The sequence below is a fragment of the Leptonychotes weddellii genome, chromosome 5 (genome assembly GCF_054177405.1).
Source record: "Leptonychotes weddellii isolate Sample4059 chromosome 5, ASM5417740v2, whole genome shotgun sequence".
Lineage (NCBI taxonomy): Eukaryota > Metazoa > Chordata > Mammalia > Carnivora > Phocidae > Leptonychotes > Leptonychotes weddellii.
The window spans coordinates 149,966,538-149,979,741 of record NC_138373.1 but is presented as its reverse complement, the minus strand read 5'-3'; the positions used below and the strand labels follow the sequence as shown (position 1 = coordinate 149,979,741).

The 13,204-nt window shown below is 58.8% G+C and overlaps 1 protein-coding gene across 1 annotated transcript in view; it reads left to right on the top strand.

The window, feature by feature from the left end:
* Positions 1–11,450, top strand: part of TMPRSS6 (transmembrane serine protease 6) — a 31,366-nt gene extending 19,916 nt beyond the window's left edge. Inside the window, exons 10-17 of the mRNA XM_081822409.1 lie at positions 3,170–3,315; positions 3,688–3,786; positions 4,737–4,850; positions 6,147–6,263; positions 6,548–6,716; positions 7,999–8,270; positions 9,976–10,112; positions 10,649–11,450. Of these exons, the coding sequence (XP_081678535.1) occupies positions 3,170–3,315; positions 3,688–3,786; positions 4,737–4,850; positions 6,147–6,263; positions 6,548–6,716; positions 7,999–8,270; positions 9,976–10,112; positions 10,649–10,807 (1,213 nt within the window). The 3' untranslated portion in view covers positions 10,808–11,450. The remainder of the gene's footprint in view (positions 1–3,169; positions 3,316–3,687; positions 3,787–4,736; positions 4,851–6,146; positions 6,264–6,547; positions 6,717–7,998; positions 8,271–9,975; positions 10,113–10,648) is intronic.
* Positions 11,451–13,204: the final 1,754 nt, after the last annotated feature.

The following is a 13,204-nucleotide window of genomic DNA, read 5'->3' as shown; positions in this document are numbered from 1 at the left end:
AGGTGGCATTTGGTGGTTGGGGTGGAATTAGCCAGAGGATGCATACCCTCCCCCAGAAGTCTCTACAGCAGGATCCAGAAATGCAGATGCACACAGGGGCCCAGCTGGAGCACAGCTCTGGGAGGCAGGCTGTGTAGGGGAGAGCGGGAGAGGGAGGGACTAGTTAGCAGGGACTCACATGCTCTGCCTAATTCGGATGGCCTCTGATTACTTCCAGCCAGTGTTTCTGGGGCTCGTTTTTCAGAAGAAGCAAGAATCTAGTATATTATGTGAAATTAGCAGGCAACTGAACTTGAAAAAAAAATTTATTTTTAACACTGCACAGACCAAACAGACCATCCTTAAGTTGGGTGACTCAGCCTGAGTCACTAGATTGTAGCCTCTACCTTGAACTGTTGTGGAGAACCTTGCCCCAGGAATACCGCCACCAGCCCCTGCCCCAGGCCTCCAGGGTGAGAACCACATGCTGCCGGGATGGGGGGTGGGGGTCCTGGGGTACCAGGCTGGGCCACAGGCTGATTCTGGACTTCGTTCTCTCAGACGCCAGCAGAGAAAATGTCTTGTCAGCCCTCACTGGTACCTTAGAGCCCCTGGCCAAAGCTCAGGGTGACCACGCAGCCCTCAGATTGAAATGTTCCACTCCTCTCCGACCTGGCTCTGGTTCCTTCGCTGTCTCTCCACAACCCCTCCATGACCGTGTGGGGACAGCGTCCCATGTCCCTAAACCTTCTGCATGGTCAGCGGTATACTTGACGCATTTCCCCCTGCCCAGTATTTCCCGCCCCTAGCTCCCCTGTCCACTCCTCAGGGAAACGCTCAGGGGACAGTAATCCATTATAGCATTTGTTTGTCCACTTTTAAAACAGACAGACAGACAGCCAAAAGTCCATTTCCTTAGTTTTTTAACAGGCCAAGAAGGGCCAGGCCTGCTCGGGGGTGCCCCCTAGTGGCATCTTATCCCTGTCTTGTCCCCCACGGCTGGAGGAGTCCTGGTGGAGAGCCTGGCGTCTCAGTATTATCCACCTCGGGGCCTCTTTACACTCTTTAAAATTATTGAGCACTCAGAGGGCTTTTGTGCAGGTTACAGTATCTCTATGCACAGTATGAGACATTACAACTAAGAAAAGTTAGAAACATTTATCAATTCATTTAAAAGAAACCCATTACAATTTTAACATAAATAACATATTTTAGAAAAAACTAATTATATTTCCCAAAGCCAAAAGCATTTGGCAAGAAACATATCATCATTTGACCTTTTTGCGACTTTCTTTTAAACCGGATTAATAGACCAGAACTGGATATACACATCTGCGTCTGCATTCCATCGAGTTGCCGTCTCACACGTCACGTAGTCTCTGGAAAATTCCACAGGGAGTGAAAAAGGCAAATATTACCTGAGCATTATTATGAAAATAATTTTTCCTTTGGAGCCCCGGTGGTCCCCGGACTGCACTTTGAGGACTGTTGGTTGGTTTGGGGGCAAGAATATGATTCACTCTAGCCAGACAGTACGGGGAGGCCATACCTCAGGTCTGTGCAGGAACACAGGAAACGTGGGCACTCAGCCCCTGGAGCTCCCGTTGCAGTGAGAGCCAAGGTACCCATCTCCCCCCACCCCGCTCCCCCCGGAGCAGGCTGGCTGGGTCCTCCTAGGTCCCCAGGAGGCTGGATTCTGGCTGACCTCCGCCATTCCCTTCACGAGCCTCCTCTGGAACACAGGATGAGAACAATTCCTGTCTCACAAGATGGACCTGCTGCAAGAACCTCCGAATCTCTGTGCAATGAGGCCTTGCAGTGTTGCTGCCGATGAGGGAGGGGCCGGACAAGACAACCCCAAATCTTCCTCAGTTGTTTCTTGATCAGCTCGTCGACTAATTAACTGAACTATGAAGTGCTTGCCATATTCTAGAAGTTCCGACGGAGTACTGGCCCTCCCGGGAGTTAGATGACCTGCTCTGTGGGCTGTTGCATCTGCTGTGGGATGCTCCCATCATGCTTTGGGGCATTCCCACCTGCTCTCTTGACTTCCCCCTGCCTTCTCTGCTGGGGGCACTTTCACTTCTCGCTGCCTGTTTTCTGACCTGTGCTCTGGGTGTGCTTCCCTCTCTGCAAAGGCGTTCCTATGTGCTCTGTGAGGGTGCTCCCTTCCCCGTGGGGGGCATGCCTATGAGCTGAGGAGACTGACCCATCGGTTCTGTGAGGGTGTGCCACCTGCGGAGGGAGGGAACCCCAGGCTGCTGTCTGGGGAGCACCCATCCCTCTGGGGGAGTGGTTGCACCCACTTGGTGGGGAAAGCGAGCCCACTTGCTCTGGGAGGTGGGGTGTGCCCAGACGCCATGTGGGATAAACCCCCTGTGCCCTCCGTCCCTGGAGATGGGAAGATCCCTAGCTGCTCTCTGGGAAGACTTTCACCCCTCTGTGGGGGTTCTCCCACCTGCTCTGTGGGAACAAGAGTATCACGTTGGGGTGGGGGAGTCCAGCCGGGGTGTGGGGCTCCGCCCCTGGTTGGGGAATGGTCCCACCTTAGTGCTGCCATGACGGAGGGGACGCCCCTCAGCCCTGTTCTACTGCATCAGTCCTGGGAGCAGAAGCGGTGCCTCCCTCAGGTCCAGGGAGTCACAGGGAGACCCCAGGGCTGTGGAGCCTTCTCAGTGGGAAGGACCGAGCCTGCACGGGGCACACTGCTGCCTCCTCCCCCACGCCGAGCACAAGGGGAGCGTCTTCTCCTATCTACACAGAGTAGACCTTCCAAGGACTCTTGCCTCTGCAGACACACTGAAGCTCTGTCAGATTTGGAGTCAACAGAGATGATAGTTCCCCTTCTCTTATCGGGGGGGGGGGAGTGAGGCTCAGGGAAGGACCCTGACTTGCTAGGATCTCACAGCTCCCAGGTGACTGGGGCTAGAATCCAGACTTTGCATTTATCCTGCAGGGAATGGGGAACCATTGAAGGTTTTTGAGCAGGGGAATGACAGTCTGATTTCTAGAAGATGACTCTGGGGGTGAGCGGTCACCCAAGGGAGAAAACAAGACAGAGAGGGTGAAGGTGGGGGTGCAGCTCCCCCTTCCCCTGCGGCTGCTCTGCCCTTGCCCTGTCTGTGCACGGAAGCCGTCCCTTCCCTGGGGCTGGCCCGTGCGGCCCTGAGTCTGTCTCTGTCACCCCCAGGCTGTGTGGCCTGCGCACCCTGCAGCCCTATGCCGAGAGGATCCCCGTGGTGGCCACTGCCGGCATCACGGTCAACTTCACATCCCAGATCCCCCTCACTGGGCCCGGCGTGCAGGTGCATTATGGCTTGTACAACCAGTCCGATCGTGAGTATGAGCAGCCCGGGGAGCGGGGCGGGTGCCCTCGATGCCCCTGCAGCTTCTCCCTGCCTCCTTCCCATCCCCGGAAGCACCAAGAGGCTGCACCAAAGGACTGTGTGTGTGTGTGTGTGTGTGTGTGTGCGCACGCGCGTGTGCATGATACCTGCGGCTCTGTGTGTGCCCCCACAGGCAAGGCTGTCACCTGTGTTCAGCAGGCATACACACTCATACAGACCTGTGTGTGTGCTGTGTACGTGGGACATGTCTGTCCACATGCACTGTGCAGATGGGTGTGTGCACACGTGGGTACGTGTGTGAGCACGCAAGAGCAGCGTGTCTGCACGGGTCTGCATGATGACACGCGCCCTCCCTGTGCAGCCTGCCCTGGAGCGTTCCTCTGCTCTGTGAATGGACTGTGTGTGCCCGCCTGCGACGGGGTCAAGGACTGCCCCAACGGCCTGGACGAGAGAAACTGCGGTAGGCAGCCTGCCCGTCCCATCCCTCCTCTCTCTTTGCCTTCTCTGTGCACCAAGGCGAGCCCCCCTTTTTGAATAGAGACATCCCCCCACCAAACGTGCAGTTCCTCTTATCAGCACCCAGGAAGTGGGCTCTCTCGCTGTGCTGAGATGGCAAGATGGAAGCACCGAGTCAGAAAGTGGGCTCCCCAGGGCCGCTGTTTGGGGAGGTAGCAGGGACAAGCTGGGACCCAGGTCTCCTGACTCCCAACTCACAGCTTCTCCCCACCAGGCCATCGTGCCCAGCCTTCTGTCCCAGCCAGCTGTCCAAGAAGGAACAGAGTGGATGGAGGACCAGGAATGGGAAGGCAAGCCCCGGGTGGCCAAGGAGAGAATCCTGTATCTTCCTCCCTTGAGTGGGGTCCCCACCCCTCCACCTCAGGGGTTTGGACTGGAGCTGCCAACTCTTCCTGGAGTTATGCTCACCACCGCCCAGCCCTGGCAGCAGGGGCCCTAGTGGTCCCCCAGCCAGGACTCTCTTAGAATAATGCCTCTCCTTCTGAGTCCTGGCTTTTGGCCCCCACATTCACCATCAGGGCAGCCTTTTCTTGTCTGACCTCCCCCAACCTCCCCAGACCTCCCCCAATCCCATCCCATCCAAGTTTTAAATACTTGGGGAGAGAAGCAGGAGGGAAGGGAGATGTGCTGGGGAAGGTGCCTCATATTTGGAACTAGAGCATCTGGCTTCAGGTTCTGGTTCAGCCAGATGACCTTGGACAGGTCATTTCATTTCTGTTCCCACCCATGGAACGGGGGTATCCCACAGGGTTGCTGTGAGACTCAGGTGTAAAGTAGCTAAGAAAGAGACTTACGGCCCTTGCACAGAATATAACGCACGTGCTACAGCCAGCACAAAGTCCCAGCCCGGCTCCTCAGGCTTCCTCTCATCTGCCTCTGTGTGTCCCCACGCAGTTTGCAGAGCCACATTTCAGTGCCAAGAAGACAGCACGTGCATCTCACTGTCCAGAGTCTGTGACCGGCAGCCTGACTGTCTCGATGGGAGTGATGAAGAGCAGTGCCAGGAAGGTAGGCTGGGGTAGGACCAGCTATCCAGAGGGAAACCAAATAATGGGCTCAGCCAGGACAGTCCAGCCCTTCTGTATGCTTCTTCAGGAAAGGTGTCTGCCCTCTTGTCCAAACACTCACCGACCCATCTGTATGGACGCTTATCCATCCATCCATCCATCCATCCATCCATCCATGCATCCATCCATCCATCCATGCATCCATCCATCTTATGGCCTCCCCAACCACCTATCTGTGCATTGATTCATACACCCACTCTTTCATCCATCCATCCACCTGTCCACCCACCTATCTCCCTATCCACTGAGCCATCAATCTACCCATTTATTAGTTCACCTAACTACCTGTGTGTCCATCGTTCCATCCTCCATCCATGCATCCATGAATGCATGTATGCATGCATCCATCCATTGATGTAACTATCTGTTTGTCTGTTGGTCCTTACATCCACTCATTTATCCATCCTTCTAGCTGTTTGTTAGTCTCCCTACTGGACCATCAACCCACCCATTTGTTGATCTATCCAGTCTCCTGTCTGTGTCCATTGTTTTATCCATCCATCCATCCACCCATCCATCCATCCATCCATCCATCCATCCATCCATCCATCCTAATCCATCCATCCAACACCTGCAGACAAGCCAGTGATAGGTAAACAGAGTGAAGGAGTGGGAATAATAGACACCAGCGAGGTGGTCCTGCCCTTTGGGATTATCTGCTAGTAGGAAGACGTGATGGGTGACTGTCTCTGGCCCAGTGCCTTCTGGACATCATGTCCAGTAGCATGGGAAGATTGGCGTGCAGGAGGACATCAGGCAGGGAAAGCTTCCTACAAGACGTGGGCTTTGAACTTGGCCTTGCAGAGAGGTAAAATTTAAATCAGCAGGAGGAAAGGAGAGCAGGCCAAGACCAGGTGAGGGCGCAGAAAGTTCTTCACGGTGAAGACAGTGAGGAGCGGGTGGGCGGCTGGGTGGGGCCAGGATCTGGAGGAAGGCTGGGCTAGGAGGGGAGGCTTAGACTGATGGGAGAGGCATAGCCCTGTTCCTGGGAGCCTACTGAAAGTGGAGACACAGCCTTACTCTCGACAGACCAGTCTGAGGGGGGTGAAGGGACATGGCCTGCCTTTTTAGGAGACCCTACAGGAGCCTTGGGGGACCCTTCAGTGTGCTCAAGGGATCCCTCCCCAGTCTCCTCCTGGCCTCTTCCAGGCTCCACCTTCCCTGGGCCTTGTTTTGGAGGCTCCCTGGGGCTCAGGGACCCACCCTCCATGCCCTGCCCCTACCCCCTCTCCCCCAGGGGTGCCTTGTGGGACGTTCACCTTCCAGTGTGAGGACCACAGCTGCGTGAAGAAGCCCAACCCGCAGTGTGACGGGCTTCCCGACTGCAGGGACGGCTCCGACGAGTGGCACTGTGGTGAGCCAACAGGGGCGGGGGGTGGGGGCAGAGGACCCTCTCTACCTGCAGGGCCCTGAGTGTGGGAGGGAGGGAGGGGCCGCACTGGGAAGCTGAGGGAGAGCTCACTTTGTCTCTTTCTGTCCCGCCTCTGCACCCACTCTGGGTCCTGCCTCTCCTTCATTCTCTTTCCCATCCCCCTCCATCTTTCCTTTGGCCTTCCTCTCTGCCTCCCTTTCTCCGTCTCTCTCTGTGTCCATTCCTCACTGGCTGCTGGCTGTCCCTGTCCCTCCCCGCGCCGCCAGACTGTGGCCTCCAGGGCCCCTCCGGCCGCATAGTGGGCGGGGCCGTGTCTTCAGAGGGTGAGTGGCCCTGGCAGGCCAGCCTCCAGGTTCGGGGCCGACACATCTGTGGGGGGGCGCTCATCGCTGACCGCTGGGTGATAACAGCTGCCCACTGCTTCCAGGAGGACAGGTGAGCGGGGGCCGTGGGGCCCGAGACCACAAGAGATGGGAGAGGGGAGGGGAGGCCTGGCAGGCAGGGACAGTGGGTCTGAGATCCAAGCAGGAGGGAAGGGTGGTGGGAAGCCCATCAGACTTGCTGTTTGAACGCTTGGGTTCAGTCCTGGCTCCACCATGAACATAGTCCATGCCCTGGAAAGGTTGCTCAACCTCCCTGCCCTGCTTTTGAAATCTTGCTTTAAGTTGGGTTAGTGATTCATTCACTCATTCATTCCTGTATTCACTCAGCCATTCAGCAATATGTATCGTGCTCCTACTAGGGAGCTGTGCCAGACCCTAGGGGTACAGCAGAGAACAGAACTGCCCCACTTGGCCATAGGCCATGCCCCCCCCTCTGCCAGGTGTCTGTGACCTGGTGAGTGGGGCCCAAGAAGCCTCCAAGAAGGGACATCCCACCCAGCCCCCCAGACATCTCCATCCACATGGTCGGCTGGCAGCATTCCATCTCCTAGGCCCCACCAGTCCTGGACTCCCCTCCAACACCTCCTTTTCTGTCCCGGGTCCACATTATCCCCAGCCAAAGACCAGGAGCCACCACGGCACCCCACCCCATGCCCTTTACATCCAGAGCCAGACAGCAAGTGCTCTCGGGGCGCTGGACCAATCCTCAGCCGCTGCCTGTCCACACACCCCCAGCACCTCGGGCCAGCCCAGAGCCTGGCTCCGCTTTGCATCCCCTCCCCAGGGGCCTGGGTGCTCTTTCTGGGTGCAGTCTGACCACCTCACTCTCTCACTGCTTCCCCGGCTCCCCGCGGCCCGTGAGGTAAAGCAAGCCCTGGGCGCTGACCTGGCATGCAGGGGTCTTCGCCACCCCGTCTCGGCTGATTGTTGCATACTCAAGGCCCACCCCCTCCCAGGGCGGACCAGCAGGTCTCCGTAAGCTCACAGCAGCCCCATCTGTAAGGTGCACAGACAAAAAGGAGAGGACTGTTTGCCACTGCCTGGCACATGTACAGTCTTACTGAGTTCCCCCCAGTAACCTAGGAGTAGAAGACGAGGAGACTGAGGCGTAGAGAAGCACACACGTATCTAGGGAGGGATAAAGCTGGGACTGGAACCTGGGCAGGTGGACTCCGGCGCCAGCGTCGCTGACTGTACCACTGCCCAGCAGTCGGCTTTCCAGAGTGGGGAAGGGACGGGTGTGACTGCCGGGGTCGCTGGTGGGGGAGCCGGCTAGCCTACGGGTCTGGGATGAGAGAGGCGGCGGCTGAGCGCGCACCCCCCCCCCCCCACAGCATGGCCTCCCCCGCGCTGTGGACGGTGTTCCTGGGCAAGGTGTGGCAGAGCTCCCGCTGGCCGGGCGAGGTGTCCTTCAAGGTGAACCGCCTGCTCCTGCACCCTTACCACGAAGAGGACAGCCACGACTACGACGTGGCCCTGCTGCAGCTCGACCACCCGGTGGTGCGCTCGGCCGCCGTGCAACCCGTCTGCCTGCCCGCACACTCCCACTTCTTCGAGCCGGGCCTGCACTGCTGGATCACGGGCTGGGGTGCCCTGCGCGAGGGCGGTGAGCCGGCTGGGCTGCTGGAGGGCAGATCAGGGGAAGTGGGGTGCGGTCCACCTCCCGAGGCTTCCGAGCCTGGAGGGGGCCAGGCGAGGGGCCCCAGGGCTCTACCCCAGGGGCCCTCTGGTGCTGGGATCAACCCGGGTTGGATGTCACAGAAGAAAACAAGCTTTTACTATAGCGGGTGGCTCCTGCCTTCCGGGCCCTTCCCTCCTTCCAGAACGTGCGTTTAAAGGGAACAGAGGGCGTGGGAGGTTACCTTGCGGGATATGTGTGAAGTGATGGGGCAGGTTAGGAACCCAACAGCCCACGGGCAAGCTCCAACCTCTGCTCCTTGGGCACAGATGACTTTCTACATGGAGGTTGGATTTTAGGGAACGTGGTCTCATTTAATCCACCCAATACCCCTAAGGCTGGGAATTATGGTCCCATTTTAGCAGTTCTTCCAAGTCGCCCAGCCAGAGAGGGTTGGAACAGGGACTGGCACCGAGGACTGCCTGACCCCAGAGCCCTGCTATTCCTGCTACTGCCCCTGAAGCAGGGGGCCTCTCCCCTTCCCACCTAAACTCACCATCCCTAGGGGCCACGTCTGTTCTGTGAATACAGGCAGGCCCAGGCCAGCATAACCACAGCCATGCCCTGCACCCTTAAAGAGGGTGGCTTTAAAGATGGGGACAGTGATTTACAATCTGGAGGCAGGCAGGACTGTAGAGGTACTTTATAGATGGGGAAACTGAGGCTCAGATGAGAAGTGACTTGTTCAAGGGGATGATGGAGGATAGCAGTAAAGCAAGGATTGGTTCATTTGCTCACTCATTCAAGGACACATTTATGAGCACCTACTGTATGCCAGGCCTCGAGCTGGGCAAAGATGGGCTATAGGGATGAAAAGAGAACATTCTTGGGGGAGACAGTGCTTAGAGCTGACATGGGTGGGGAGGTGCAGCCCAGAGGAGGGGCCTAGCCAGGTGGGGTCAGGGAGGCTTCCGGACAGGGGCTGGCTAAGCCAAGGCTGGGAGGACAAGTCAGCGGTGTCCACGTGGGGGAGAGAGGTGTTCCCGTTAAGCGTACAGGTGGCAACCTGGGGAGTCTCGAGAACACCCTGCACCAGAGGGGAGCTGGGGGCAGGCGGAAGTGGATGAGGACTGGCGGGAAGGACAGGACGGCCTCATTGGCCGTTGTAAGGAGCTTGAGCCAGGAGTTTGCCTGACCTGCACTTTAAAACCAACTGAGGGCTTCCAGAAAAACACCAACATTGAGTCCCACCCTAGCCAAACAGACCAGATCTTGGGGTGGGACCAGGCACAGTGTGGAATGAAGCTCCCTGGGGGCCCTCCCTGGGGGGCCCTGGCACAGCCCTGGGCTGGACAGTGGGGAGACACTGATGAATTTTAGGAGGAGAGTGTAGGGTCAGATGTGTGCTCTGCAAAAATCTCCCAGGGACTGTCACAGAACAAGGGGGCACTGGCCAAGAGGCCTCAAGCAGGAGGGGCGGCAGGGAGAAGGACACTATCCAGATAGGCTTTGGGTGGGGACTCTGTCCCCGTGGGCCACGAGGGGCCAGAACAGAGTGACGGTGAGGCGAGGCGGAGGGGTAGGGGGCGGGCAGAGCAGGAGAGATGAAGAGGGGCTTCCGAGCTGCAAGGGGAAAAGTGGAAGGAAGAGTCCACTCTCATCTCTGCCTTCTGCCCCCGACCCCACCGGGCAGGCCCCACCAGCAATGGTCTGCAGAAGGTGGACGTGCAGCTGATCCCGCAGGACCTGTGCAGCGAGGCTTATCGCTACCAGGTGACACCCCGCATGCTGTGCGCTGGCTACCGCAAGGGCAAGAAGGATGCCTGTCAGGTGACGCCTTGGGGGTGGGTGGCTGAGAGGGGGGAGGGAGGGCGGGCGGGCGGCACTCACATCGTGCAAGGCCTGGCCCTCTGCTCATGCTAGCCTGCTGAAGCCCCACGGCCTCCCAGCAAGGCCGGGATGGCTGTCCCAACTTTACCAATAGGGAAACTGAGGTTCGGGGAGGTGGAGGGACCTGCACCAAGTTGCAGGCCCCAGAGCACAAGAGAGCTGCGGTGGGCAGGTCTAAGGCTCAAACCCAGTTCTGCCCCCTGCCAAGCAAGGCGCTTTACCCAAAGGGACACAGGAGCTAGGAATGGAAGGAGCCCACAAAAGGGAGGCAGAGAGGAGTTGGGACACACGTGTACTCTTCCACGACAGCCAGGACCTGTGGAAGGACCGGCAGGGCTGCTCTGGGCTCTCTCCACTGATCAGGAGCAGGGGAGGCAGAAGACTTCCCAAGAGCCTCTTGTCACCTGGAAGACTCCCAGTAGTCAGGACCCCCAGCTTACCCTGATGCAGACCTGTCTCTCCTCTCCCCCTTTCAGGGCGACTCGGGAGGTCCACTGGTGTGCAAGGAGCCCAGTGGCCGCTGGTTCCTGGCGGGGCTGGTCAGCTGGGGCCTGGGCTGTGGCCGGCCCAACTACTTTGGTGTCTACACCCGCATCACAGGAGTGATTGGCTGGATCCAGCAGGTGCTGACCTGAGGAGCTTCCCTCCCTGCAGAGCTGGGACCCACCTCCTGGACTCAGAGAGTCCGGGGCACCCACTGGGCAGGGGAACAAGTATTCTGGGGGCAGCAGGGGGGCCTCGTGGAGGCAGGAGGTAGCATCCCGTCGTCCCCCAACCTGCTCCCTGACATCTGCCCCAGGGAGGGCAACAGTAGGAGAAGATCCATCAGCTGGTGGTGGACTCCCCCTGCACCCCAGAGCCTGGATGGTCAGCAGGCCCAGCTGGAGGGGTTCACATCCAGCCCTGTTGCCTCCTGATCCTCTCTCCTCCTTCTCCTTCTTCTGCTGCTGACTTGGGCGGGGGGGAGGGCGGGGAATGGTTCAGCAGTGATAATGGGGCTTCCGGGTCCCAATAGGGGTGTCTGAGCTCCCCTCCGCCAATGCAGAGAGCAGATTCAGCCTGTGAACTTGAGGGGTGGGGATGGGAGGCACCCCCAAGGAGGGGCCCCACAGCCCTGCAGCCAGCCAAGTGGGCCAGCTGCCACCATAAGCCAAAGGGTGGGGGGAGCCCCGGGTCTAGGGTCCTCACCCCACCCCTACCTGTCCCCTGGGCCTCCACTGCCCACTCACACCTGGAAGTGAGCTCCATTGCCCTGAGGAATAAAGCCGTTTGATCTGAGGCCCTGCTGTGGGGTTTGAACGGGGCCCGGAGCATCAACCCCACACTCTTGACTGAGCAGACTCTGCTTCCTGCTCAGCCTGTTGGTCAAATGTCTAGAAGGCCAAGGTGGGGGCAGTGGGGGCAGGGGTGACCTCCAGCGCGGTTGCTCAGGTCCCAGGAGCAACCCTAAGAAGGAGGTGGTTTGGTGACCCCCTTGGATCAGAAGGATGGGTCGAGTGATAGGCTCCGTCTGCAAGCTTGGGAGGAAACTGAGGCAGAGGGGCGGAGCCATCCTCAGGATCACACCAGCGGGTTCATAGTGAAGCCTGGTGTGGAAGCCCCGCCTCCTGGTTCCCAGTCCACCCCTTCTCAGCGTGACACTCCCTTTGCTTTCTTGGGATCCTTCATTCAGCAAGCCATCAGTCTCCCGCTACGTGCCAACCACTGCGCTGGGGCCACAGAGATGCACAGAACTCAGCTCCTGATCTCAGGAGGGGTGGGGATGACAATCCAGTGTGAAGGGGCTTTGGGGTAGCCTGGAACTCGGGAAGTCAGGGAAGGCTGCCTGGAGGAGGTGAGACTTGAGTTGCGGCCCAAAGGTGGCCAAGGTGGGGCAGGGCATTCCAGGGAGGGGAACAGCATGTGCAAAGGTGTAAGTCCCAAAAGAACACGGCATATTGGTGAGCTGTTCTGAGTTACACAGAGGTTGAGAGAGGAGCAAACTGAGATCAGATGACAAAGAATTTGGAGTTAAGGACTTGATGCTGGGTGCTCTGGGAGCCACAGAAGAAGGCTCTAGAGCAGGGGAGCGACACGAGTGGATTCGCACTTTAGAAGGATCAGGGGCCCCGGTGTGGAGGCATGAGTGCAGAGGGAGTGGGAAGCAGGGAGGCCCTGAGGAGGCCGCTGCTCAACTCCAGGAGGGAGAGGAAGGGGATCTAATGAGCCGGGCAGCAGGGATGCACTTGAAGGACCCTCAGTGTCCTCCAGGTGCCTTAGCGGCTGGGGGTTGAGTGAGGGAGGAGTCACCCAGGACCACTCCCAGGGGTCCGTCCTGATCCACCGGGCCAGTGGAGGACCTGTTGCCTGGCCTGGGGCACCTGGGGAGGGAAAGGCTCTGAGGAGGTGCCAGAGCTTGGATGCCTCTGGGAGGGAGGTGTGCAGGAGGTAGGCGGGGCTTGAGGTCTGGAGGAGGGATTCCAGAGCCCCTCTGCAGAAGGTGAGTGGGAAGACTGAAGAGGCGGGGAGACAGACACTACAGATGGGGGCCCACAAGGGAGGCTGAGGGGTGTGGGCAGAGCCGGAGGGGAGCTGGGGGGTGGAACCCTAGCAACCAAGTGGGAGCGGTCAGGGAGGGCCGCTGGTGCCCTCTGGATGCGGCGGGGGAGGTAAGGAAGTGGGGAGTGCAGACAAGTCTTCCTTGAAGCCTAGTTGGGAGAAGGAAGGGGAGCCTCAGGATATGGGGGGGATTTCAAAGTCAGGGCTCTGGCATGCACATCCAGTCCAAGGGCCTGGTGCATGAGATGGCTTGTCTGCTGGGCCCGCCTGCGGGGGGACATGGAGGGGGGAGATGGAGGAGATGGAGCAGACCAAGCAGACACTGGCGGGGGTGGGGGGAAGCTCTGGGTGGGGGCAGGATGTTACAGTATTCCACCCGGTAGCCTCGCTGGCTTCTCACAGAGGCCTGCAGATGCAGTGCTGGGCGCCCGCTAAAATGCAAATTCGTAGGCCCTACCCCAGTCTTAGTCAGAATTGGGGGGGGTGGGTAGGGG